At 37.9% G+C, this 24797-nt stretch overlaps 1 protein-coding gene across 1 annotated transcript; it reads left to right on the top strand.

Moving 5' to 3' along the window:
- The first annotated feature begins 1050 nt into the window (after window positions 1-1050).
- On the top strand, window positions 1051-24394 carry nt5c2b (5'-nucleotidase, cytosolic IIb). Its single transcript, XM_086296677.1, has 18 exons — window positions 1051-1255; window positions 2767-2886; window positions 7599-7672; window positions 13859-13976; window positions 14291-14386; window positions 14506-14597; window positions 15393-15450; window positions 16056-16149; window positions 17348-17401; window positions 17551-17634; window positions 17840-17881; window positions 18000-18107; window positions 18685-18751; window positions 18862-19032; window positions 19318-19369; window positions 19688-19748; window positions 20045-20221; window positions 20407-24394. Exons 2-18 carry the CDS (start codon window positions 2786-2788, stop codon window positions 20641-20643), a joined length of 1686 nt encoding a protein of 561 aa, XP_086152803.1. The 5' UTR covers window positions 1051-1255; window positions 2767-2785; the 3' UTR covers window positions 20644-24394.
- The last annotated feature ends 403 nt before the right edge of the window (window positions 24395-24797 follow it).

The following is a 24797-nucleotide window of genomic DNA, read 5'->3' as shown; positions in this document are numbered from 1 at the left end:
AACATCACCTAATGTAAGGCCTCTAGGCAGAGGTCCTAGATATTTTTCTTATTTTGGCTGTTCCCTTTATGAGACACTACAGCAGATCATCTACCAACACTCATCATCACATATATTAGGCTTCTCTGTGGTCTTATTAGCTATTACCAGTAATCTCTACAGTCTAAAAAAAGTCCCTACTCTCACCTCCACACTCCTGGCTTCTCCCTCACTGCCTTTGAACAAGCATTCTTCCGCTCTCAGTCTTGATGATCCACATATTTTGTTAGGTAAAGATTTTGGACCCAACGCCCTTCCTGACACAACCTTCCCCATTTATATCAGCTTGGGACCAGCACTAGTAGTACACCAGCTTGTGGCTTCAGCCCCCGTTGCCTGGCCCTGGAGGCCCTAACAGTTCAGTCCCTGGTTATTGTAACTATCCAATGGAATATGAATTTTCCTGTGTGTCAAAAACAAAACGACACCTCCAAAAGGCCAGAAAATTTGTAAAATCAACATTTAGGAAAGGTTAACATCTTATAGTTTCAAAAGAGCTTGGAAAGAGAGTGAGTACCACGACCTGAATGATTGAGAACCTACACACATCTTATAGTTTCTGAAAATTTGCCTATTTAGCATGTTTCAGAAACAAAAATCAACTCTAATCCTAGAATGAATGCCAATGAGCTGATGGAAATCAGGACTTTAACATCACCGAGGTTACAACCAATACATTTTCAAGGTTAGGGGTTGCAATAAAGGTACTTATTACCTCTTTTTTATGCAATTTTCACCTGTTTGACACACCCAGTATAGAAGTTGCATAATGCATATTAGACTTGCTTAGCATATTGCTAAAATCAAATATTATTATTATTATTATTATTATTATTATTATTATTATTATTATTGAATCGTTATGTTATATTATTTTTTTCTAAATTAATTAATTAATTTGTTATAAAGTGAAGCCTAATTCAAGTGGGGTCACGTGTTTGTGCCACGGCGCTTGATGGTCCCGCCCCTCTGTGATAGACAGAACTTAACGCCGCCCTCTGAATGTCTCATAACAGCAGCTGGCAGCAGAGAGCGAGACAGCAGGGAGCAGGCAGGGCACGGACAGCTATTACATACCTGGCTTTGCAGAGTACTCGTCACCGCTTCGCCCACAGCTTTCTGTCAGAATATACACTTTTTCCTGCGACTTGCACGCAGCTCAAGGCGCATGCTCAGAGTAACCGACGGCGCATTTGTTTTATTCAGGAACTCAGAGGTGAGTACAGTAACGCCAACCGCAGCTGAACAAAGTGAAATCTGCTCCCACAGTTTCAAGTCTTCGTGTTTTTGTGTCAAAGCCAGCTAACGCGTTAGCTGTGCCTGGACCACCTCTGGCTGCCCTTCGCATCAATGTCAGATAAAGAAGAGCTGGACGGAGGCGGTTTGAGCGGAGTGTTAGCTAGCCCCGTAGTCCGGTGGTAAATAACGGGATGTTGTTCGGTAACCCCGCGAACGAGATGTTCTAGCTTGTCGAGATACTTTTACATTAGGTTCAGATAATCTGTGAGTATTCACCGTTGTTTTCTCTGACTGCGGAGTTAAAGAAAGAGCTGGCGTGATTTCTTCGCCAAAAACAAGTGACAGTTAGCTTCACCCGCTGTACAGTTGCAGTACTCGTTGATCCACGCTCTCTCTCCAAGACTGAGCATAGGAAACAAAGCCTGCTCTAAGTTATGTTTGCTTTTCAGCTGCTGTCTGCAGTACTGTTGAGTTGACCAGGTTTTCGTAATGCTTAGCTGTGGATTTTTGCAAGCCAGAGCTTCCTTCTGACCCCATAGGACCCATTTCACAACATGGGCAATTAAGATAGAGCTAAGAAAGCAAACAAGCTGTAAAATAACAAAAAAGTGATTTGTCTACCAATTGTGTCCATACTTGTTTTTAAATACGAACAGTTAAAATAAGGTTTCAGATTAAATCAGCTGAAGCTTTTGTTTTGTGTTCTGTGAAGCTGCACACTGATTGCAGTGGTTTTTGTTTGTTTTTTATGTCTGTGGCCCTGTTGACAGTTCTTTGCCTCAGCATGTGATTCTCATTTGCTTTTGTGCTGGCACTAAGAAGAAGAAAGCTGATCTCTACCCTTCCTTCCTGCAGCCTCTCCAGCAACAGTACAGGAATGACAGCATGTCAGCATAAGAGGAAAAAAACACACAACACTGGCCTTTTAAGCTAAAAGACAAAACCAGAAACTAGGCTTGCATTCCACTGGAGCATAAATCCACAAGACTTCCCATATGTCTCTTTTTTTAGGTCTCAGCTTTTTTGCTTGCAATCTGATGTTATAACCAAATAAGGACCCATTCATATTCTGACTACCATGATCCCCATGTTAAACTGTATCATATGTCTTTGTTTTATCTCTCATTTTAATCTGGCTTGAACTTTTACATACAGTAGGTCCTCACCCTCCACTGTGTAATCTAATCCTAGTTTGATAATTACACAGGAAACACCATAATTAGGCGATGATAACCAAACTATCAGGATATTGGTTTGGCTCCTTCCAAGTTTTAAACCACTCAATTTCTACAGGTTGGAACTTGATTAGCTCATCCACATAATCCCATTTCTAAAGTCTAAAGGACAAAGTGTGATTGAATTATATTTCTATTCACCACAGACTTTGCTGCTTCTAATGGGGGTTTTTCCCTCTTTTGTTGTCTGATCAACACGGATATTCAGCAACTTACATTTAGGCCTTCTGTGTCTCTTTCTTCTTGTCTCTAGAGACTGAACAGTTAGAAAGATGACCACTTCATGGAGTGACAGACTGCAGAACTATGCAGACTTGCCCGCCAACATGGACGGCCTTACAATGAAGAAGTACAGGAGGGAGCCCTACCACAGGTATGAAACATCCACAAGGGACACACTGACATTTCACAGCATAGATTAAGCAGCCAGACAGAGACTACTGTGGAAAAAACAAATAAAACTCCTGGACTGATGATTTTGAATTATGAATAGAAATGAAAGTAAATGAATGATAGTTTTCAGGAAGATTTGAGCATTTGTAATTTGGGGCTGTCAGCGCAACATAAAGAATATACTGCTTGTAATATAAGGATTAATAGTGCTCATAATTCAGCTTTCATTCAGAGGTTAAATCTGCAGGTAATAATAAAATATTGTGGACGTCCATTCTGTAATATGAAAACTAATAATATGCAGTTTCTGTTTGTTAAAATGATGGATTGTATGGCCACCCACCACAGAGGCGTTTACAGAATGAATTGCATAGTTATATACAGAACCACAAAGGAATCCAGGGCCGCTCTGTGATACAGACATCAGGACACTAAAGAAACTACCATTATTAATTTTGGACAGCTTATATTTGTGTTTTTTGTTTCCTTTTTATTTCCAATTTGTCATCAGCGAGTAGTCAAAGAAATTGAGTTAAATTTCCTTTGTTTCACGAGTGTGTTTGTTTGTTTCAGCTTAGCTTTTATTGCTTGGAAATGTTTAGTTTTGTTTTGTTTTATTTTTCTCAGTTTCAGTGTTAGTTCTAGTCTTTGGTTATTATAATGTAGGTCTGCTTTTAAAGGACAAATTTATAAAGTTCAGATCAGTTATTACAATACAGGATTTGACTCACAGCTATGTACATGTGCCAGACTCAGTTCACACTGCTGCCTCATACTTAATGTGTTTAGGAATTTGAAACTAAAACTAAAGGTATTGCCTCTGTGTCTTTATTTTGTAATGATGTTTTTCTCTTTAGTAAGAAACATTGTTTCTTTAAGGTTTTTTTTTAATGTATTTGGGGTTTTTTGTATTTCCGTTAAGAATTGATTGATTGACTAATTTATTTTTTACACCAACAGTAACATATAGTTATTTTAAGTAACTATAACAACGATAACTCAAATCATGACTTAACCAGTTGAGTTGTGTTGGGTGGTCTTTGGATTCCCCAACAGTTTATGACAGTAGCTTGTTACTATTTATTTCACCATGGCAAAGCATGTCATACATTTTAAAAATATACTAAAGTGCGTTTCTTAGATTTTACATTGTGTATCACTTATTGTCATTATAACAGAGTGACTGACTAATCTGTGATTATATCTGTGATTATCCTGTTAGCGTGCTGTGTTTTCCAGTTTAATTCCCGTCTTATTTTACTTGTAGTCTGCCATTGGTGCTCAGCATGTACTAGGCTATGTCTCTTTGTCACTTCGACTGTGAAGCAGGCTGTGCTGCCTTAGATGTTTCATAGAATTGATTGTGACTGGGGTGTGGTCTTTGTAGCTGTTATGCAAAATTTTTCACTCATGAAACATCAGCAGAATGACAAGACCCACGGGCTAAATGGACGACTCGAGATCCAGATATGCTCAGCATAATAAACATGTAGTTGGTTTTGCAGGGATTTTATGGCTTTGACTTTATAGTAAGTAGCTTTATTGACCATTAATATATCTTTTCACTTATAAACATCCTTGTTCCTTTACCTGCTTGTAGTAAAGTCCGTTCAGTTATACTGACATAATCAGGGGTTTATTCCCTGTCAGAGCAATAAAATGAGTGTTTCTTTTCAATGTTTAACTCTAAGGCATGTTTACAATGGGTACTGCTTTTCTTCCATGCTATTATATAATATGCAGTGCTCACAAGGTTTATGAAACCATCACTTATTTGTTTGTTCTGCATGTGCTGCTGGGGAATAAATCAACCAGTTCATGAACCAGCAAAGGGTTACACATGCAGTGCTAAGTGAAAGTTCAAAGGTGCTCTTTGAAACAATGTGACAGAAGTTCTTGGTCAGTGAAATCATTACTGATTTAAGCGTGACCTTTTGTTTATCTTACAGACTCACAAAGGCCTTTCCAAAAAAAGTAAGAGCTCAGCCGAAACAGTGCACTCTGTGTATATCACATTGCAGGGGGCTGATGGCTCTGCCCAGTGCAGATAAACGTTCGAGTCACTGTCTGCATGAGATTAAAGCGCAGTGGAAAAAATCTGGCTGATTGTTCTTCAGCTGCGCTCAGATGGAGTAAAAGTTATTAAGGTATTCACTTGTAGGTGCTATTTGAAGCAATACTGATGTCAGCAGGGCCAAAGTCAAGGCTGACTACAGTAATTGATCTTAGGAGGGGCACGCTTTATCATTTATGGCCGTTCTTTACTACCCCTCCCACAGGCATCTGGTTACATCATAATGGCACCAGCAAAACAGAAATAGAAAAGATTTAAACATTAAATCCTTTGTTCATCCCTGCGAAATGTTGACTGTATTTGTTTTGGCTGATGAGGAGCACATCCTATTTTGATGAGCCAGTGTTAAATGTTAAATGTCAAAATAAGGCCATAATAGGCTCATTTTTTATAAGCAACTAAATATATAAAATAAATATAGATGATCAAATTTGATATAGCATTTTGATATTTGAGTACACGTTTTTCAAGTTTAAAAGGTCGTTAACCTGAATTTGCAAATCAGGTTTTTTTTTTTGGTTTTTTTTTTACAGGTGATCAGTTTGAGATTCAGTAGCGCTTAATTTCATCTACAAAATTTATTTATTTGTAAGAAAGGATTTACATTAAAAAAAGAAAGAAAGTAAAAAGTACTATTAACTTTGTTAACAGTTACAGCATAAACATATTTAATTAAATTTTTATTTGAATAAAGAAGTCTAAGGATATTTGAAGAGGTAATTTTCTGTTGAAAATCACAACTGGCAGTTTTCACGGCCACAAAAATGAATTTAAAAAATAACCAGTAGTTGTAGGCCAACGACAAATGTGTATATTCAACCAGATGTGAGTAATGGGAAGCAGCTGTAGCTTGTGGCACTGGCGTGCTTGATTCTACCCGACTTGTGATTGTTCTAGATGTCTTTGAGGGCCCACAAACATCATGGTTCACAACAACCCTGACTGACAGCACACAACAACAGAGAATGACGCAGAATGGCCACAATCATTTTTGCAACAAGTCAGAAAATTTCTGAATGGCAAGACAGCAAAGAGAGAGAGGGAGGGGGGCTTTGTTTGTGGGTCCACTGTTGCCCTGCGTTGCTGGAGCAGTGTCAGACCACCGGAGAGTCAAACCGAGGTTTAATTTCACACAGAATGCATTGCCAGTCGTGTCGTGGACTTTGCTCTAAATGGGAACTTGTTCACTATGGAGCCGCTGCCAGGTATTTCACAACTGATTTAGACGTTGGTGAAGATAAATAGACCATTGTCACAGAAAAATGAGAAGATTAGATGCCTTGCAGTTTTAGACTTGTGTATCAGTTCACCCTTGTTTTTAATTTAGTGTCATTCTTGATTTTTCTGTTGGTCTGATACATATTTCGGTTCTTGTATGATTAAATATTGACTTGTATAGAATTTCAACTATGTCACAGCTGTAGAAGATAAGTTATGTAGGTCTGTGCTAGCAGTCAGAGTTACGCAGACAGTGTGTGGCTGTATTTTCTGTGTCTACGAAGCGCTGGTTTTCATCGTGGCCACTTTATATTAAAGTATTTTAAGATATTATCAGAACTAATTATGTGTATTAATTTACTATTATCGTTAAGGAACACGCCAGCAAGTAGATCTCATAAAATACGCTCTAGAGAAACAAACAACTTGTAATAATGAAAGTATCAAAGAACCATCATCCTCGCATGGTATTTCCAGTACATACAAAGATGAAGTGATCTGAAATGGATATTTAGTTCTCATTTTCATTACAGCACCTAAAATGTAGTTAATTATGTGTTATATATTGGTGTTTAATAAGGCTGAAATGACTTGGTAAGCTCTTCTTAAGTACTTGTCATAAGCTGCCTTTTGGCTTCTTAAGGCTCTGTACCTAACACAATAACAGAATTTATTCTTTTACACTGTGTGGTAATTGCCAAATTTGGAGTAGTAGTAGTAGTGGTAGTAACTTCATCTTTTTTTTCTGACCTTTAGATTAGACACTCAAGGACACCCAACAGTAAACAAGATTTGTCCATGTTAGAACTTATCATATTTTCATTTTATGATTTATGTGGATAGAATAATTTGAAGTAATGAGACTGTACAGAAAATCTGAAAGAATAGGGCTATAGCTATCAGTCAAATCTATAAATCACCTATATCATTGTTTATTTGGTGTAGTCTTTTTTTTTTTTTTTTTTTTTTTTTTTTTTTGGCAAACAAACTCAAACTGCAAGCTCATAGAGGTGACACCGAGGTTTGTAATCATAACTGTACAAAAGAATGCAAAAATAAGAGTTACACTCTTATTTTTTAAGAGTTACACTCTTATTTTTGTGTTTTTTACATTTGCTTTATGTATTTTTCTAGATTTGATTTTCACAGTTATTTTAACACCTCAGTCTATGCATGCACAGTGAAATGCACTGAGTCTAAATTACCTGACTTGATAAAATGTAAATCTATAGATGTACCTTTTGATAAAATTTAAAAGTTGTACTTGGAAGAAAAAATGATAGTTGTTGGATATGTATATGTGGGATAACATTCTTCTTTTTCTCACTTGGGGCAACTGCTATGAGTCATAATTTGTTGCGGATGATTACATAAAATTTACAAAAACCTTTTCCCCCCAGAATCTTTGTCAACAGAAGCTTGGCAATGGAGAAGATTAAGTGCTTTGGCTTTGATATGGATTACACTTTAGCAGGTAAGCTAAATACACAGTCACACAATCAATTACAATCAGTCATAATCAGATCAGAGTTTGGATAATCAGTTAACTAATGAAGTGAGTGATCGGAGGGAAAAAAATGCCTATTTATCATTTGAAAAAGAGATTTCACAGTACTATGCAGTCCTATTATAACAAATTATACCCTAAATGGTTCCTGGACTTAAGACTGTAAATAGCGTCCAGGTGCTAATCGGATACAGTTGATTAATTGATCATCAGCAAGTGGGACCACCTCTGTAAAAGCAGACGTTTTGGCAGTTTTCTGGATTGAACAATTGACATGTGTTATCACAATGCCACAGTTTTCCCAGGAGAGGACCCCACAAATTTACCCCAAGTTCTGACAATGGAAAGAAAATTTTAAAACCAAATTAAAAAAAAAAAAAACCCCAAAAACCCAAACAAACAGAAAATCAACACAAGACTTCTAGAACAATGACATTTGAACAGATGACACCAAAGTGGAGCTCTTTGACTATAATGCACAGTTTGAATACCAAGTACAGCATATCAGCACAAACACTTTATACCAACTGTCAAGAACAGTAGTGAAGAGGTGATAATTTGGGGGGTTTTGTTTGTTTGTTTTTTGCAACTGTAGGACCTGGTTACCATGCAGTCACTGAGCTGACCATGAACTACTCTGTATACCTGAGTCAAAGATGATGCTATCTGTTAGATAGCTAAAGCATGGCCGAAACTGGGTCATGCAAGAGGACAATGATCCCAAGCATACCATTAACTCTACAACATAACAGCTGAAAAGAAAAGACCCAATGACAAAGTCACAGTCAGATTATAATTATTTTTATGATTTTGATCTTTTTTCATTTTTACTTCTTTTTACTTCTAAATTTGCCAGTTTTTAAGAGACGTTTATTATATACGGTCCAAAAGTGTTTTAGATTTAATAAACAATCGATCAATTTATTGATCTAATTAATCAGCACTTTTTAGGGTTTTGGTATGCAGGCCAAGTTGGCTGGAGTGTTGTATAGCACATTCTCAGTTTACATGGCTCGTCTGTGCTGTCATCAACAATACAGTCTTGTCAAAATGACCATTCCTATCTTGATAAACGTTATGTAATGAATCTATAAAAGTGTCTTGGAGTGGCATTGACTGAAAGGGAAACCAACTTTGTGGTTGTCACGTTAAATTTAGATTTTGAGAGCGCATTTATTTATGTGCCTTTAGAAGCTGAAAAAAACTCCCTAGCTGTTAAATGTGCTGTGACCTCATGTTTGGTGTAGATGTTGAAGTCTATAGTATCCCTGTCTTTTCAGCTCTATATTTGGGTACCCTACCATTGCCCCTGAACCACAGCTTGTTGTTCATAAAGTATTATTTAGGTCAATGATAGTGATACACTGAGTATGCCATAACACTAGGATAACGAAATGTTAAGCCAGCAGTAGCTCTCTGTAACACAGACTTAATTGTGTATGTTCTTTTTCCTAGTGGCTAGCAACCTGGCTAAAAATATCCTGATTTTTCATGCCACTTTGTTCTGTGACTCAGCTCCAGTTTTCGGTCTCTACACATCTAAAAATAAATCTTCCCTGACTTTGAAAAACAGGTCACGTTTGTTTGTTGAGTTCAGCAATGACGGCTCCCCTGAGAACAAGAGTCACTTGTAGTTCTTCTTTGACTCTGGACCCCTATCACCATTCGGGGTATAAGAGATTTTACAGATGCTCAGCTGTTGACATGACTCTCTTTATGGGAGCTCATAACCAAGTGTTAATGTTTGCTTGAAGGGTGGCTATCGTGTATCTTTGGAGAGTGTTCACATTTTGATCACAGAACTGCTTCCTCAGATTGACTGTTGCTTAATCACATGCAACGCTATGTGATAGAAGGCGGTTCAGATGTGCAGCACGCCTTAAATATGTACATTTCAAATATTACTTGCTTTTTGCATGCAATGTTTATGGAAAAAGGTAAGGAAGAAAGATTGGGATTATAAAAATAGAGATTTAAAGCAGAAACATAATTTATTTTTTTAAATCACTATGTAAAAACTCAATAATATCTGTCAGGAAATTTTGGTACACATGAACAAATGAAAACACAGATTATAGTTTAGAAAGTATGACAAAACTAAACATCAGTTGCTATTTCAATCTCCACTGTCCACTTCTGATGATGTGAAGATGTTGCCTACAGTGCTGCTCCTACAGAGATGAGGGGCTCCTGTCTCAGCTTGTAGATAAGTTGGCAAGAATCTGTAAGATTTGAAGATATTTTGCTATTTTAAGCTAGCAGTTCTCAAATATGTACTCTTTGCATAACAAGCGCGGTGGCTGAGTGTAACATATTGGGAGTGGATTGGAGCAGTTGTCAACATGATTAAAGAGTTGTGTTTTTTATTGAGTTCACAGCCTTCATTGTGGCATGTCTATGGTGTGTCGAGTGTTTCCAAACAGAGAAAGAAAGTCTAAAACTCAGAGAAACCAAGAGCAGTTTTTCAGTAATTCTTTTCGCAGTCATTAAGCATTTTGAAAAAATAGTGGGTTTTGGGGAAAACACTTAAGTTAATTGAACGTATGCAAAACCTAATGTAATGGTTTTGCTTATCTTCGGAGATTGTGTGAGGCTTTGGGTGAATTTTAAACACAGTCCCTGTCAACTGTAATCAGTTTGGCATATATCACACTGTGCAAAGACTACTATTGTGTGTATTCAGCATATATTGCAGTTCTGCATAGTGAATTTAAGCTGAAGATAACGGTCATATTATAAAACGTTTTAATAAGTTAACTTTTTCTTTACTTTGGTCTGCGATTGTGATTGAAGCAGGAAATGCACTCCATGTCCTGATTCATGAAGATAATTCTCTCTGTTTTTCTGGATTAATCCTTGTGTTTACAGTGACATACTAAAATACCTTAAAAAGCTCAGAAAAATCACATCTTATGTATCGAATAAAAAAGGTAAAGTTTGGAAAGGAAATATTGCTAGGAATGCGAAGGAAAAAAACTATTAAGGTGCCTTTAAAGTTCTTGTGACCTTGGTTTCAGATGTCAAAGCATTTTTGATACATTTAAATGTATTCAAGAAAGAAGCAACAATCTAATCCATTCATAAAGCTTGCTGTGTAATCAAATTTCACTATGCCAGCAACAGGGGAATTCCATTTTAATTCAGATATTGAGAAATTACGATTGGTTCTTGGAGACCTCACCATCGCCTGTTACTAGCTGTGCTCCTGTTATCCCTTTCAAGCGTTTGAGAAGAGCACAGACTATAAAAGAAATGCAATGTAAACGAACTAATTAACCAAAAATTAAAGTATTTGTGTTCATATGACTGTCTATAGCTCTTGGAATAAAGACGGTCAAAGAAAATGTGATTTCAGGGCTTGTTTTTAATATCAGCATAAGTATTTTAGATTGTTATAGACAATTTCATAATGCATTGTCGTCATGCATCAGTGTAATGACGTACAGTGACTTCCAGAATGAGACATTTTGTGCAATTTTTCTCAACACGAGGATAAGAAGAGGTGAAAAGTTTGTTCTATTCTAAAGCTTTAGTGCAAACAAATTGCAAATATCATACATTTCGTAAGACTTTGTAAACTGAATTAGCAATGTTGAGACAACATTGCGTCATCTGTTCTTCTGCTCCTAAAGGGAACACGTAACACCCTGCAGAAAGTTGCTCAAACACAGTTTTAGGCCCAGATTGCAGTGAGAGATACAAGCAGGTTTGTCCTAGTTTTCTCACAGACTTTTGGCTGGAATGTGTGCCCCTGAGGCAATGTTTAAGCTTTCTAATTTTTCCCACAATATGCTTCATAGTGTTGCAAATTTGTCATAGAGGCCTACATTTCCACTTTATTCTGTGCAAATATTAAGACACAAGTTAAATTATTGCTGTGTGAAATGGGTCAGATAGAGTCTCCTTGTACGACACACTATATCTGATTTGGAGATAAGGGTCTATCAGCAGAAGGGCTTTCTGCTGGTTGTTTATCTTGTATGCAAGAGGTCTACGTTACATCTAGGCCTGTGGTGGCCTGGCCTATAAACTCTGGAGACATACGTTGCTGCTCAGCAGTGGGAGTATAATTATCTGGCATCAGTCCCATTGGGGATAAAAAGGGAAACAGATCTCTGAAGTTCCCACCACAGGGGGAGAGAGTCAAGGACACAGCAAACAACAATAACCCAACTTCCTGTTTACAAAAAATGCAGTAAACATGAGCATCTCAGCTGTCTCATTTACTAAAACATGCAGCTTTATGTTGCATTATGTAGTCTTGGGTGTGGCTTTCATGAAATACAGTTCTACGATAGTCTATCAACAGTTCACAGTTCGAAGATTTGATGTAAAGGGCTTTTAACATAAAATACCTAACCATAGTTCATTCCAAACTTAACTCTGGCTGGTGCACTTTCATTAAACAGTAACATTATGGACAAAATGACATTTTAAGCCAATTACTGGGGGAACTTTAGTAGCTTTTGACCTAATATTAACTTTGTGTAGTAGGGAGTTTTAGCTGTCCCATAGGTTTTAAAATTGTCTAGAATAATTATTATATATCAAACCATTTTCCTGATTCAGTTTTCCAGCCTGACAAACTCGTAATGAGATTTGATTTATTCTGTTTTATGTGTGGGATGTACTAATTTCCAAAAGACAACATGTAAAGAGAGACTCCCAGTGACCTCAAGTGAAGAGGGTGACATAGGGGAAACAGGTTTTAAAATAGGCTTCTTTGTAGCAACTCATGAGGAATATTACAAGTAAGCAAAGAGGAGGGGGGAATGCAGTTATATTGGTGTATGCTGCTGCTGCTCTGGGCAGAGGGCCCAAACCCTGTTTACTGGGAGAACACAGCAGGGGGTGAACTACAAGAGGTTACGTGATTAAAATGCAGAAACTGCCTCATGCAGTTACATCATATGATTGTTGGGGTTTTCTTTGTTTTCTTTGCATTATTGTAGGGTCTTTACTTTACAATATAAAGCGCCTTGAGGCGACTATTGTTGTGATTTGGCGCTGTTTAAATGAAATTGGATTGAATTCATGCTTACAGAGTAAAGGTGTCAACAAAAGAACAGAGCTTTACTGAACCCAGGCTTTTCCTGTACTTCTCTGTGTACTTATCACCTCTCTGTATAACCCAGGACTTGTGTATGCACACACGTTTTCCAGAGTAGGACACAGATGTTTTCCTGCTTGACCTACAGTGCTGTTCTCTCCAACTAACTCTTCTCTAAGTATCATCAGCCAATATTTCAAACCCTTGAGGGGCCTTCCACCACCCCACTGGGGGTATAGAAAGCAAGCATTAACACCAGTGCATTCTCTGTTTTATATTTATAACATCTGACATATTCTTTCCCCCTGTCAGAAAGCATTTTAATCCTCTGCCAGTCTTTTTTTAGCCTTGCATCACTGTATGTTTTAATTTCCAGAGCCCACTCCTGTCTCGCTTTTCGTTTAGCCTGGGGTAAATATCTACCACTGGCAGTGACGGGTTAGGGGCTCGTCAGTTGGGCTCATTAAAGCCACTGCTTAACATCAAGTGATTTTTCATTTGCCCGCCCGATCCTCTTTCTTTGTGGATTTACATGCAGAACATCCTGGTCTGTGTTGGTAGCCAGGACTGAGAAGGGCATTGGGTGTGAGGGGATGTTCCAGTAGAGTGAAAACATGTTGTTGACAAAATACAGACAAGATGATCTCAAATGGATAAGGTGGCCTTTGAAAACTCAAACTTATTTGTTGTGTAACTTGAGTAAGTGCAACAAAATGCATATCACCTCATTAACCATTGTTTGCCATCGAATCACCCCACAGGCTATGCTTCTGGGGTTTTTAAATACAACATTGTTTGTATAATTTTGAGTCAGGTTTTCAGATCGATACCATTTCAGTACAGCATCACTGTCAATATTAAAGTAGTTATCCTACAAAAGGTAATAAATACAAATTCAAATAAACAGGGGAAAAAGTTTTTAAACATCTGATTTAAAATCTGTTATATTGATAACCAATCATTTGTTTGATTCTATATGTATGTATTTATAAAATATTAACTACTTTCATGTAACATTTCACAGTTTTTAAAGTGTCTACAGGACACTTTTATGGGCAGCTGGCATTATTTACTAAACTAATGTGCATGTGTTTCCTTTGTAGTGTATAAGTCACCTGAATATGAATCATTAGGCTTTGAGCTGACAGTGGAACGGCTAGTGTCCATCGGTTATCCTCAGGAGCTCCTGAGCTTCGTCTATGACCCATCATTTCCCACCAGGTGAGACCAATCCCATCTCTCTGCACAGACATCATGAGGCTGATCGTGGCCATCAGATTATTGACCAACTGCTGTTTCTGTTGCCTAATCTCTAAACTTTGTAGTCCAGATAACCTTTTAGCTGAGATATCTATCTTAGCCAAGTAATAGTATGAAAAACCCCATCACCTGTGCAAAGTTCAGTGTCACTGTATTTATTTTGTAGTAAAAGATAACAAGTGACAGGAGTTTAAGTGCCAAGATTGTTAGAAAGTTAGAAAGGCTGTTTTACTCGTGCATTGCAAAATCATGCATCCCTCTGCTCCTTTTTTCAGAGGCCTTGTGTTTGATACCATGTATGGAAACTTGTTGAAGGTTGATGCTTACGGTAATATCCTGGTCTGTGTCCATGGATTCAACTTCCTGCGAGGGTAGGTATTTTCAACATTCCCCCTCAAAATGCACAGATCTCTGCATACAAGCAAGCATCATAAATATAAACATTTGATAAAACATTTTATTCCCTTTTGTGCTTTTTTGCTTTTTCCAGCCCAGAGATCCGTGAACGGTACCCCAACAAGTTTATCCAGAGAGATGATACAGAGCGTTTCTATATCCTCAACACCCTCTTCAATCTGCCAGGTGGGTTCAAGTTCAAGCTTATTGTAGCCATTTCAACAAAACAACTGATAGGAATTGTTATGGTGTGCTCACATATAAAACAAGACACATTCCACAACACACAGCACCGCACAACGTGATACAAAATACAAGTGCATATAACAGATCAGCCCATAGTAGCTCAGTGTATCTACCTTTAAAGTGATTTTTAGTGCAACAGGATATAGTCCAGATTGCAGAAGGGAACACTCCATAGTGCAAGTAGTACAGTTAATATTGCAAATGCATGATACATACATACACATTTTACTGCCCAATGCATTTCGATTATATGAGCACAAGCTGATGTAGGTAAAGTGAATTAATAAGAGCTTCAATGCATCTTCAAGAGCCTAATAGCTTGGAGTTAAGTATTATCCCTAAATATGTTCAGCTAGTAATGGTTTTGCCCAATGGGAAAAGAATGGAAAAGGTCATGTTAAGGGAGGATTGTTCATGGATGATGCTTCTGGCCTTGCTGGTGATTCTGGCGGCTTAGTGTGAAGCTATATAAAATGGATCATACCTTACAGACTGCCTCTCTATTTCCTTAGCTGCTAAATAAAGTCAAGTCTCTGGTGGGCTTAACAATAAGACCAGTGTTTAAGTCCGATGATAAAAATTGGCGTATTGCGGTGGTGGTGGTGGGAAGAACTTTCCCATACAGAAGAATGGGATGAATGTGTACAACAGAATCTAAATCTGGAAGGCTGGGGCGGCAAATAATTTCACTGAGGTTCTTGACATTATCTTCCAATCTTCCTGTTTCCTTCACAGAGACCTACCTTTTTGCTTGCCTTGTGGATTTCTTCACCAACTGTGATAGATATGACAGGTAAGAAAACCTTTCTCTGCTTTATCTGGCCTGCAACAAGTTTCTGGGCGCCGCATGATGAGACCATGACAGTTGCAAGCCACAAAGGGTCAAGAGCAAGCCCTAACGCATGGGAGGGTTCAGGTGTCTCAGCTGCTAATCTCGTCTAATTCTATTGTTAATCCAATGGGAGTTCAGTCAAATAACCCTTCGTTTCGATTACAATTACTATATCTATTAATCTGTTCTACCAATTGTGAAAAAGTATGGATTCTTATCAAATTCAGATAGGAATAAAAACAATTACTAACTATTTGCAGAGAATGAAATCCTGATATAACAACAAGATAATCCTCTGACTGTTAAAGTAAGGAGATTTAATGGCCTGTAATTTTTTTTTGAGAATGTAATCTGGAATGGTTGCATGTCCTTTGTCCTCTGAAACCTGGTTGTTGGTCTTTTAGGGGGAGAATGTTTTCCTGTTTGGCTGGGGACCCCTCCAACAAGGGAAGGCTATCCCATTTAAAAGCAAACAAAAAACAAATGTCATGTTTTTGAAAACCTTCTATAAAACTATGGCCTGTCCGACGGCTGTGTACGTGTGTGTCTTTGCTCCCCTCCCCCAGCTGTGAAACTGGCTTCAAAGATGGCGACCTCTTCATGTCCTTTAAAAGCATGTTCCAGGATGTCCGGGATGCTGTTGACTGGGTCCATTTCAAGGTAAAACACATGCAACCACTAAGATTTAATCTGATTTGTTGGAACTAAAACTAGATCATGTGATGAAATAGAGTGCATAAATTATATCTTGAGGACAAGTTATTATTTGCAAAGAATAATTGAATTGAAATAAACATACTGGCATGTTATATCATCACAACCTCTCATACTTTTGACATCTCTGTGATACCCCTTCCTCTGTCTTGGTGGAAGTCTTACCTTCCTTATTTATTCTGGCCAAATATAACATAATGTGATAACAGAAGGCAGCCACCAACAAGCCAAGTAAAATTTTCCTCATACGATGTCTGAATCGAGTCTCTTGACAGAATCCAGTTAAGTTTGTAATATTTACTTAAGAACATCAGGATAATGTCTCCCAGTTTTTATCTGATATGTATTTGTGAAGACGACATATACAGGAAATTTTGAGACTGTCTTAATAATAATGCCATTCATCATATCGTTCATATGCAGGCATATATTTTCTGTACACATATGTTTCAGTCTGCACTAACATACTAACACAAATTCACAGTTAAAATTCTGTCAACTATGTCTTCTTATATTCAGTTAAAAAGTACTTATACCTGTTTCCAAAATAAACTGCAGTTAAACCATGCATATTTGTCCTAGACTGTAAACCAATTTTTAAACCTTTGCAAAAAGACAAGTTGTTTACAGAAGAATTAGAGATACTCTTGAAACACTACCACTGATTATGCCACAACTAAACAACACAAGGTCCCAAAGGTTCTGCAGCAGTCATCACCAATTACTGCTTCCAAACTGCTATTAACCATACAGCTGTACTTTAAAATGTTACTTCACTAGAATGTCTGATCTTTATTGTGTATAGTGATCTTTTCTTTAGAGTTTGACACTAGAAAGCTGTTTTAATTTCGTGTGCTAAAATTGAACATCACCCTGAGCATCCGCTGAAAAGGGAGTGAGTTCAAGATGTGTAAGCACGTTTCAGTGATGTCTTAAAGCTAATGATTAAACTTTTGAAATGTTGCATTATTGCATAATGATAATGGATAGAAAGATTATACCAATGTTAATGCAATTTTAAACAAAGGAGTTAGGTTTACTTGTCATTTTAAGAATTTTTATCAGCGTTTTTGGAAATCCAGCATTATTCACTGATATCTATAGTTATTGATGATTTTGCTAACCCCTTTGTCTCACATTGCAGGGTACGCTGAAGGAGAAGACTGTGGAGAACTTGGAGAAGTATGTGGTGAAAGATGTAAGTAGTTTGTATTCACTGTGAGTGCACTGCTGCAGAGAAAACACACACAGTGTCTCACACTCTTGTAGTCTGTGAAGAGGCTGGTTTGTAAAGATGCTTAGAGCTTCATTCTTTCTCTTTCTTTTCTTCTTCTCTGTTCCCACCAGGGAAAGCTGCCTCTTCTTCTCAGCCGAATGAATGAAGTATCCAAGGTTTTCTTGGCAACCAACAGTGACTACAAATACACTGATGTAAGTGTGTGTGTGTGTGTAGTTATGGTGGAAACTTACTGATTAGGGAAAACAGTAATGCAATAACAGTGAAAGACTTAGATGCCAGTAAGTTAATGCCGAGATCCTTTTATTAGTTTTCTACCAGTTTGTCGGTAACACGTGTATTAGCTTATGAACAAAGTATGTGTCGCATCAGACTTAGAGACGTTGTGTTGTGTTACAGAAAATCATGACCTATTTGTTCGACTTCCCTCATGGCCCAAAGGTAAAACATATTTTTTCTATTTCTATTTGGTGACGATTTTTTTTTATTATTGTCAAACATAAATGTACATCATGGTTTTATCTTTGTACTCATGTTTGTGTGTTTCCATCCACCCCAGCCTGGCACCCCGCACCGGCCCTGGCAGTCCTACTTTGATCTGATCCTGGTGGATGCCAGGAAACCGCTGTTCTTCGCAGAGGGTACAGTGCTCAGACAAGTGGACACAGTAAGCAAAATCAGAAGAGAGAGTTCTGGCCAGAGAAGACATTATAAGTGAACCCTAGCTGGCATGTGTTATGTTGTGGCTTACAATCTGTCCCTTATTTGCTGTTCAGTCAGGGCTGTTCAGGATTTCTTCGTTTTGTTTTCCAAAAACACACCAGTTGTTTCAAACTGAGGGCCAGCTTACTGAAAACAGTGTAGAGTGCATGAGTGAATTTTTTGTTAGATAGTCGTTCGAGCGTAGTTTGCATTTTTGATTTAGTCACTGGTTCAACCTGGGATCCATTCTAGGGTCGAATTAGACAAAATCTGTATGTCAATTATTTTGGTACATATATATTAATGGGAAGGCAATGATCACAATGATTTAAAACGCATAACATTATGTAAATTTAAGCATGAATTTATGCCAGAAAAACGCAGAGGTAAAGGCCCTAAAAATATGCCATCAGTGCATAAGTAATTAAATGATTGTTCTCAGGAAGATGGAGCAATTGCAGAATGATTCAAAAACAGTCACTCACTTCACTTAGGTTATTCAGACCCACTTTTTAGTGACTTATTTATTTTCTTCATTTCAGACAACAGGACGTCTAAAGATAGGAACCTACACAGGACCACTGCAACATGGGATAGTCTACTCTGGAGGTAAGGCTTTATTTGTTTAATCATTCATTCTTTGAGCTAGGCTTTATTCATCTGTCATTCGTGGACCTTAAGAATGCATACATAGTTGGTAACACGCTACTGTCATTCAGGCTCTTCAGACATTGTGTGTGACTTGCTGGGGGCCAAGGGAAAGGACATAGTATACATCGGGGACCATATTTTTGGAGATATCCTCAAATCCAAGAAACGTCAAGGCTGGAGAACATTCCTGGTTATACCTGAGCTGGCCCAGGAGCTTCACGTGTGGACCGACAAGAGCTGTGAGTCTAGAAAGAACTTGACTCATAACACATAGTGTGCAGACATGTGGGAGGGCTAGTTTGACTGCTTGTTTTCTCAGTCTCAGAAAGGACTTGATCTTTAATAGCAATCTGAAATGTAAAATGTTGTGCAAAAACTACATCTATAAGTGCAAAACAAAAACCTGTAAATGATCTCACTCTCAAAGGATACATTCTCAAAACTTCAAATATTTGTACAGCAACTGTACATGCACTCAAATGTGCTGAAGAGAGAGAGATTCACGCTCTCCCTCTGTTTTCCAGCATTATTCGAGGAACTCCAGGGCCTGGATGTTTTCTTGGCAGAACTCTACAAGTAAGAACTGTGACCTTTAGCCTCATTTCCCCCCCCCCCCCCCAGGTTCCCATTCTGCTGCTCTTTGCTCTCGGCTGTAACAGTGTCTGTTTGCATACATGTGTGGATACTGCATATTTAACAGAAACCCACAGGGCCAATAGGGTAAAGTCTAAAGTGTCAAAGTGTGCACCTGATAAGCAGGTTCACTGACGTTATTTATAGCCTGGCGCAATTCTCTGTTACGCCACCTCTTTGACTCATCATCTTTCAGGAGGCTGATATCAGTATCCACACCCCCACCCAGTCCTCATCGTTTTTCTCCTGCTTCCTTCTCAGGCATCTGGATAGCAGCAGTAATGAAAGGCCAGATATCAGCACTATCCAGAGGAGAATCAAGGTACACCCTTAATGACCTCTGCTGCTATGACAACAGATGTGCTGCTTATGTGGTTTTAGTGCTGTTTGTTTCATAGAGACTAATCATTAAACCGCCTCATCAAAGAGCCCTTTCAGTCGGTGTTTGTCTCTCATAGGCTATCGGAAAAAGATGCAGATTCAGCTGTTTCACTGAACAAATACGACATCCCAAATAATTTATTAACCGTACTTTCCAGGGTTAATGAATCAGTGTCCCTCTTTTTTTGACGTGATTTTGAAGGCTTACCAGTTTCTCTTTTTCTTCTTGTTTTATAGAAAGTGACACATGACATGGACATGTGCTATGGCATGATGGGTAGCCTGTTCCGCAGTGGCTCCAGACAGACTCTCTTTGCCTCACAAGTGATGCGTTACGCCGACCTGTATGCAGCCTCCTTCATTAACCTGCTGTATTACCCCTTCAGCTACCTCTTCAGAGCGTCACACATATTAGTGAGTATCTGAATGTAAAGTGGGGGAATTGAATGAAACCACGCACCCTTAAGATGCAGACACATTGCCACACTTCACTGATGCACATACTAAAATATTGTCTGTTCTGATCTGTCATTGTTCGTAAAACATTTCAAAGGTTAACTGTGTTCTTGTTGTGTAAAAAATTATTTCTCCTCTTCCAGATGCCCCATGAGTCAACAGTTGAACACACCCACGTGGACATCGACACAGAGTCCCCGCTGGCTACCCGCAACCGCACCCACTGCAGCGACTGCAAAGAGCTAGAGTGCAAGCGCAACCAGCTGACCCGCTCATTCAGCGAGATCAAGCCACCCAACCTGTTCCCTCAGACTCCCCAGGAGATCACTCACTGTCACGATGAGGATGATGATGAGGAGGAGGAAGAAGAAGAAGAGTAATATAATAGGACCTTTAGAGGGGAGCCATGTTCCCGTTCCTGCCTTCTTATCTTTCCTAGTAGAGTCAAGTAGTGATTGCTTTCAAAGCGAGGCAGAGAGGGGAAAACATCTCCAGTGTGCATATGTGTGATCACACACGCTCACACACGTACACATTCTTCAAATTTCTGAGGATAAGTGTAAAGGACCAGTAGCAAGAGAGATCATATGACTGTCAGAAGACTGCATGCTCGGTCCTCTAAACAAAACCTGTATGAGCTTAGTTAAAAAAGAAAACAAACACAAACTTCTTGATTTGTAAATTCATTTGATTTCTGTATAATTCTCCCAGCAGACAGACAGAGCACACACACTCAAACAGACATCACACACCACGTTTCTTTATCTTTTTATACGCTGAGTTTTAAGTCCTGCTGGTGGATCACTTAGTTTTGGTCATGTTTACGGTTTAATCCACCAGGTTTGGACTTTCTACTGTAGTTTGAAGTGTAACACAAACTGACAGAATATGCACATTGCAGTCACGGCGTAAGTGCCGAAAAATCAGTGCAGACATTAAACATTTTTATATGCAACATGGGAACAACATTCATTTTTTTTTTTTATCCATTTTGTTTTATTTGCTTGTCCTTATAGAGCTGTAACTTGTATGTAAGAGTATTTCTGTGTGTGTTTCTGTCACGGTAGACTCATTCAGACTTTAGCATCCTGAGTGACGGTAAGCAAAGAAGATGTTGGACAAAACTGAAGCACAAGCTCGCACCACTCGATACCCAGATGAATATCTTCTTTGACTTGTTTGGAGTTTGGTTAGGCGTACACAAGTGAGGCTATTGAATTGATGCTTTGTTACCAAGCAACAAAGAGGACAGAGTATCTATATTTTATCCTTAGTCTCTATGACTACCCCGAAACACAGTACTGTTTCTATAAATACCTGTAAGGTAAATGAGATGAGCTAATCGTTCAACACCATGAGCGGGCTGTTATGCAGTATTTGTCAGCTTGATTGTTTTGGAAGTATAACGTAAGTTTTTCATTTATCAGATTTTTCTTTTTTTCTTTTTTGGTAAGGGGGGTGTACAGTACAAGGTCTTCAAGTTTGTTATTTTGCGAAGTGTGTAAAAAAAGGAAAGAGCATGAAAGTGGATTCGGCATGTAATGAAAGTAGTGTTTTCGACAAAAAACTTAATTGAAAAGGTCTAATGAGTTTTAGCTGATTTTTATCCACAGGTCCAGTATTATCATGCCATTCATAGGATGAAATATGAACTGTGTTTACAGTATTTTGCTAGCGGGCTTCTTAACACTACTATGTGTTGTAGATCGTGTTCACAGGTCAGAAATGAGTGAAGTGCTCCAACATTAAATGCTTGATTTTGCATTTGCTCTGATCGTTGCAACAAAATACAAGCTTGTTAAACTTAAAGCTCCTGAAAACTTATTCTAAAACACCTTACACACTTCGTCTTATACGACTTCTATTACGCTACAGTCGGACTAGGAAAAACTGCATAATATGATGTGGCACGACCAAAATGATTGTGACCGTGTGCAATTAACTTCCAAATTGTTGCCTTTGAAATGATTTCTTCAATTATGGAAATTATGTCTGCGACCAGTCACAGTCAGTTGCCCTCTTCAAAGTGTGTTTTGTGTTAAGATGGCGATAAAATAGCAAAATGAGTCAACATGTTATCAGTTTGCAACAGCAAAATGGGGTCAGTCTGTCTTTGACGTTATGGTGATGAATTTGCAAAATCACAAATCTGTTGCAAATTTGTTTTCTGTTTACATACGCAGAAATTCATATTAACTACTTGCATTCAGAGTCCAGTCAGAGCCTCATAGAAATTCAGAAATTCTTCCACAAATGGTGGCATAGTTGCTGCTGGATAGCGATTGAACTGCAAAATGACATACGCGCTCTGCAACCTTGCCTGTTTTATGGGAATTTAACCAGAATACAACCAGCTGGTAACCAGCTGAGTCGCGTCTTGGAAAGAGATGCGCTCAGATTGATTGCAACATGTTGACTCTAGTTATTTGAATACCTTCAGTCCACGTTGGACCACAAATGTTTGGAGACAGGTTGCATTTATGCAGTCACTGTGTGATTGCTATGAAGCTTGTTATAGACTTCATAGCTTAAATAATTGAAACAACTTGTGTTATGTGGACTTTTCTGCTTAGGTGTTTTGTTTTGTTTTTTTTAAATCCTAAATGGAAAAACAATTTTTGAATCAATATCAAAAGTTTTATTTTATTTAATTTTGAAAACTTTGGTTGAGGTGGTTTAGTAGGGGTTATGATAAAAGGAAAATGTGACAATGGAAACAAAACGTGACACTTCTGCTTGAAGTTTGAGCCCCTCTCCAATGGCACCAATCAGATTCATTTAAAATGCACACGCAAACTTACCTAATGACCAAACTACCTGCCAACTGCCACTGGAATGCATGTCAGTCTATACTGATTGGTTTAAAAAGTTAATGACGTCCCTGCTAGTTCAATTTCTCGTTTTTAAAAAGAATTTTGAAAGAAAAAAATCTTCCATTAAATTATTAAAACTGTTCAGATTTTGTTCATACTGGACTCTGCTGATCATCAAGAAAAGGTGATGGAAAAGTTTTCAGGATCTTTAATGCAGATGTCAGTGGCATCAGTGTTCATACACAAGGTAGAGTGCTGCCTCATATTATTTTTTTCAAACAGCAACTTTTTTCTCCCCCTTTTCCTACCATCCACTAAAAGCAACGTTAAGCTGCCTCACCTTTTTAAAGTAAGTCTCGACCTCTTCTGTCTTCAGTGTGTTGGATCGGCCTTTTGATTTAGGCCACAAAAAGGGAAGGAACATGCCGTTTAGTTTTTGGAATGATTTTTGGTTTGGCTTGATGTGGAGTGAGTAGTGGTGAATGTGCTTAATGCGTTGGATAAAACCATGTTGAACATATATGAACATATTACAGCTGTTTAGCCTTTGTTTTTTTGTTTGTTTGTTTTTTACAAGTGAAATATTTATATTTTATGTTCTGATGTTTGTTTCTTGAACATAGAATAACTGGATATGCTACATGATGCAGCTGCATTGCCAGCGTGGAAGAGGTGACTGTCTTTGCATCATTTCATGTGAAAATAACAACAGTATCCGCTCCGCTGTGGCCGTTATGGTAGCATCAGTTTGACTTCTATGTGAGGCTGCTGTCGGTGTAGTTTACACAGAGAGGATAGAGAGAAAAAACAAACTGTAAGCCTGCAAAAAAAAAAAAAAAATCTTAAAATGAAGGGAAATGTGACTAGCATGTTAAGTATCATAATTTGTTACTTGTCATCAGCATCATGGGATTTTTACTTTTCTAAGCTAGTGTTTTCCAATGGTCTCTGTTTACAGAACTGTAAATAGACCTCGCCATTTCCTTTTCATATGATTTTCTTTAAAAAATATAACATTTTTTGTTCATTTTTATACAGTATCTCATAAACCTGTCACTACGACTTGGAACTAACTAAAGACTGGTGAATAGGTTACAGTGCTTTAGAAGATTTTTATCTTGTGTTCTGATGCCCAGAATGCATCTGTATTTAACAGGTGCAAGAACTCCACTGTTCATTTTCTAACCTTTAGTAAACTTTTGTTTTTATGCATATCAATTTATGTTCTTCAGTGTTTTGTGTGTTTCCACAAATTATCCTTTAGACTGTACATTGAAGTAAATTACATAAAAATGTAGAATAAAGATAGTTTGTAATATTTTGCTGTTGCTTCTTGGGTTTTCTTCTCTTGATATTGTGTTAAGGGACCTGAAACCAGGTGATACATATATTGTTGTATCTATAGTCCAGAGCTAAAACTAAAATTTAAGGTATTTAATATACTCCTAACATATAAAATTTTTATTATTGACATAAGGTTTCACTTTTCTAACACTTATGTGGCAAATATACATCTGATCAGTGACTAAGGGAAATTCAAGGCTCAGTTAAAGGGTTTTGCACATCAGGACATAATTAAAAAAGTAATTTTATCCATAGCAGGTTTTAAAATATAACAAAATTTTTTTCCATTTAACAAAAATATTGCTAAACTGGAGAAGGCATCTATGACAAATTGAACCCTTATTTGTTTATTTTGCAAAGCTTCAACTGAACAAACC

This window comes from Aulonocara sp. 'chitande type north' Nkhata Bay, linkage group LG6 (genome assembly GCF_057382095.1).
Source record: "Aulonocara sp. 'chitande type north' Nkhata Bay isolate Kocher_YH1m ecotype deep benthic linkage group LG6, A_spYH_male_GT1.1, whole genome shotgun sequence".
In the NCBI taxonomy this organism is placed as follows: Eukaryota; Metazoa; Chordata; class Actinopteri; order Cichliformes; family Cichlidae; genus Aulonocara; species Aulonocara sp. 'chitande type north' Nkhata Bay.
This window is presented reverse-complemented; position numbering and strand designations above follow the sequence as displayed.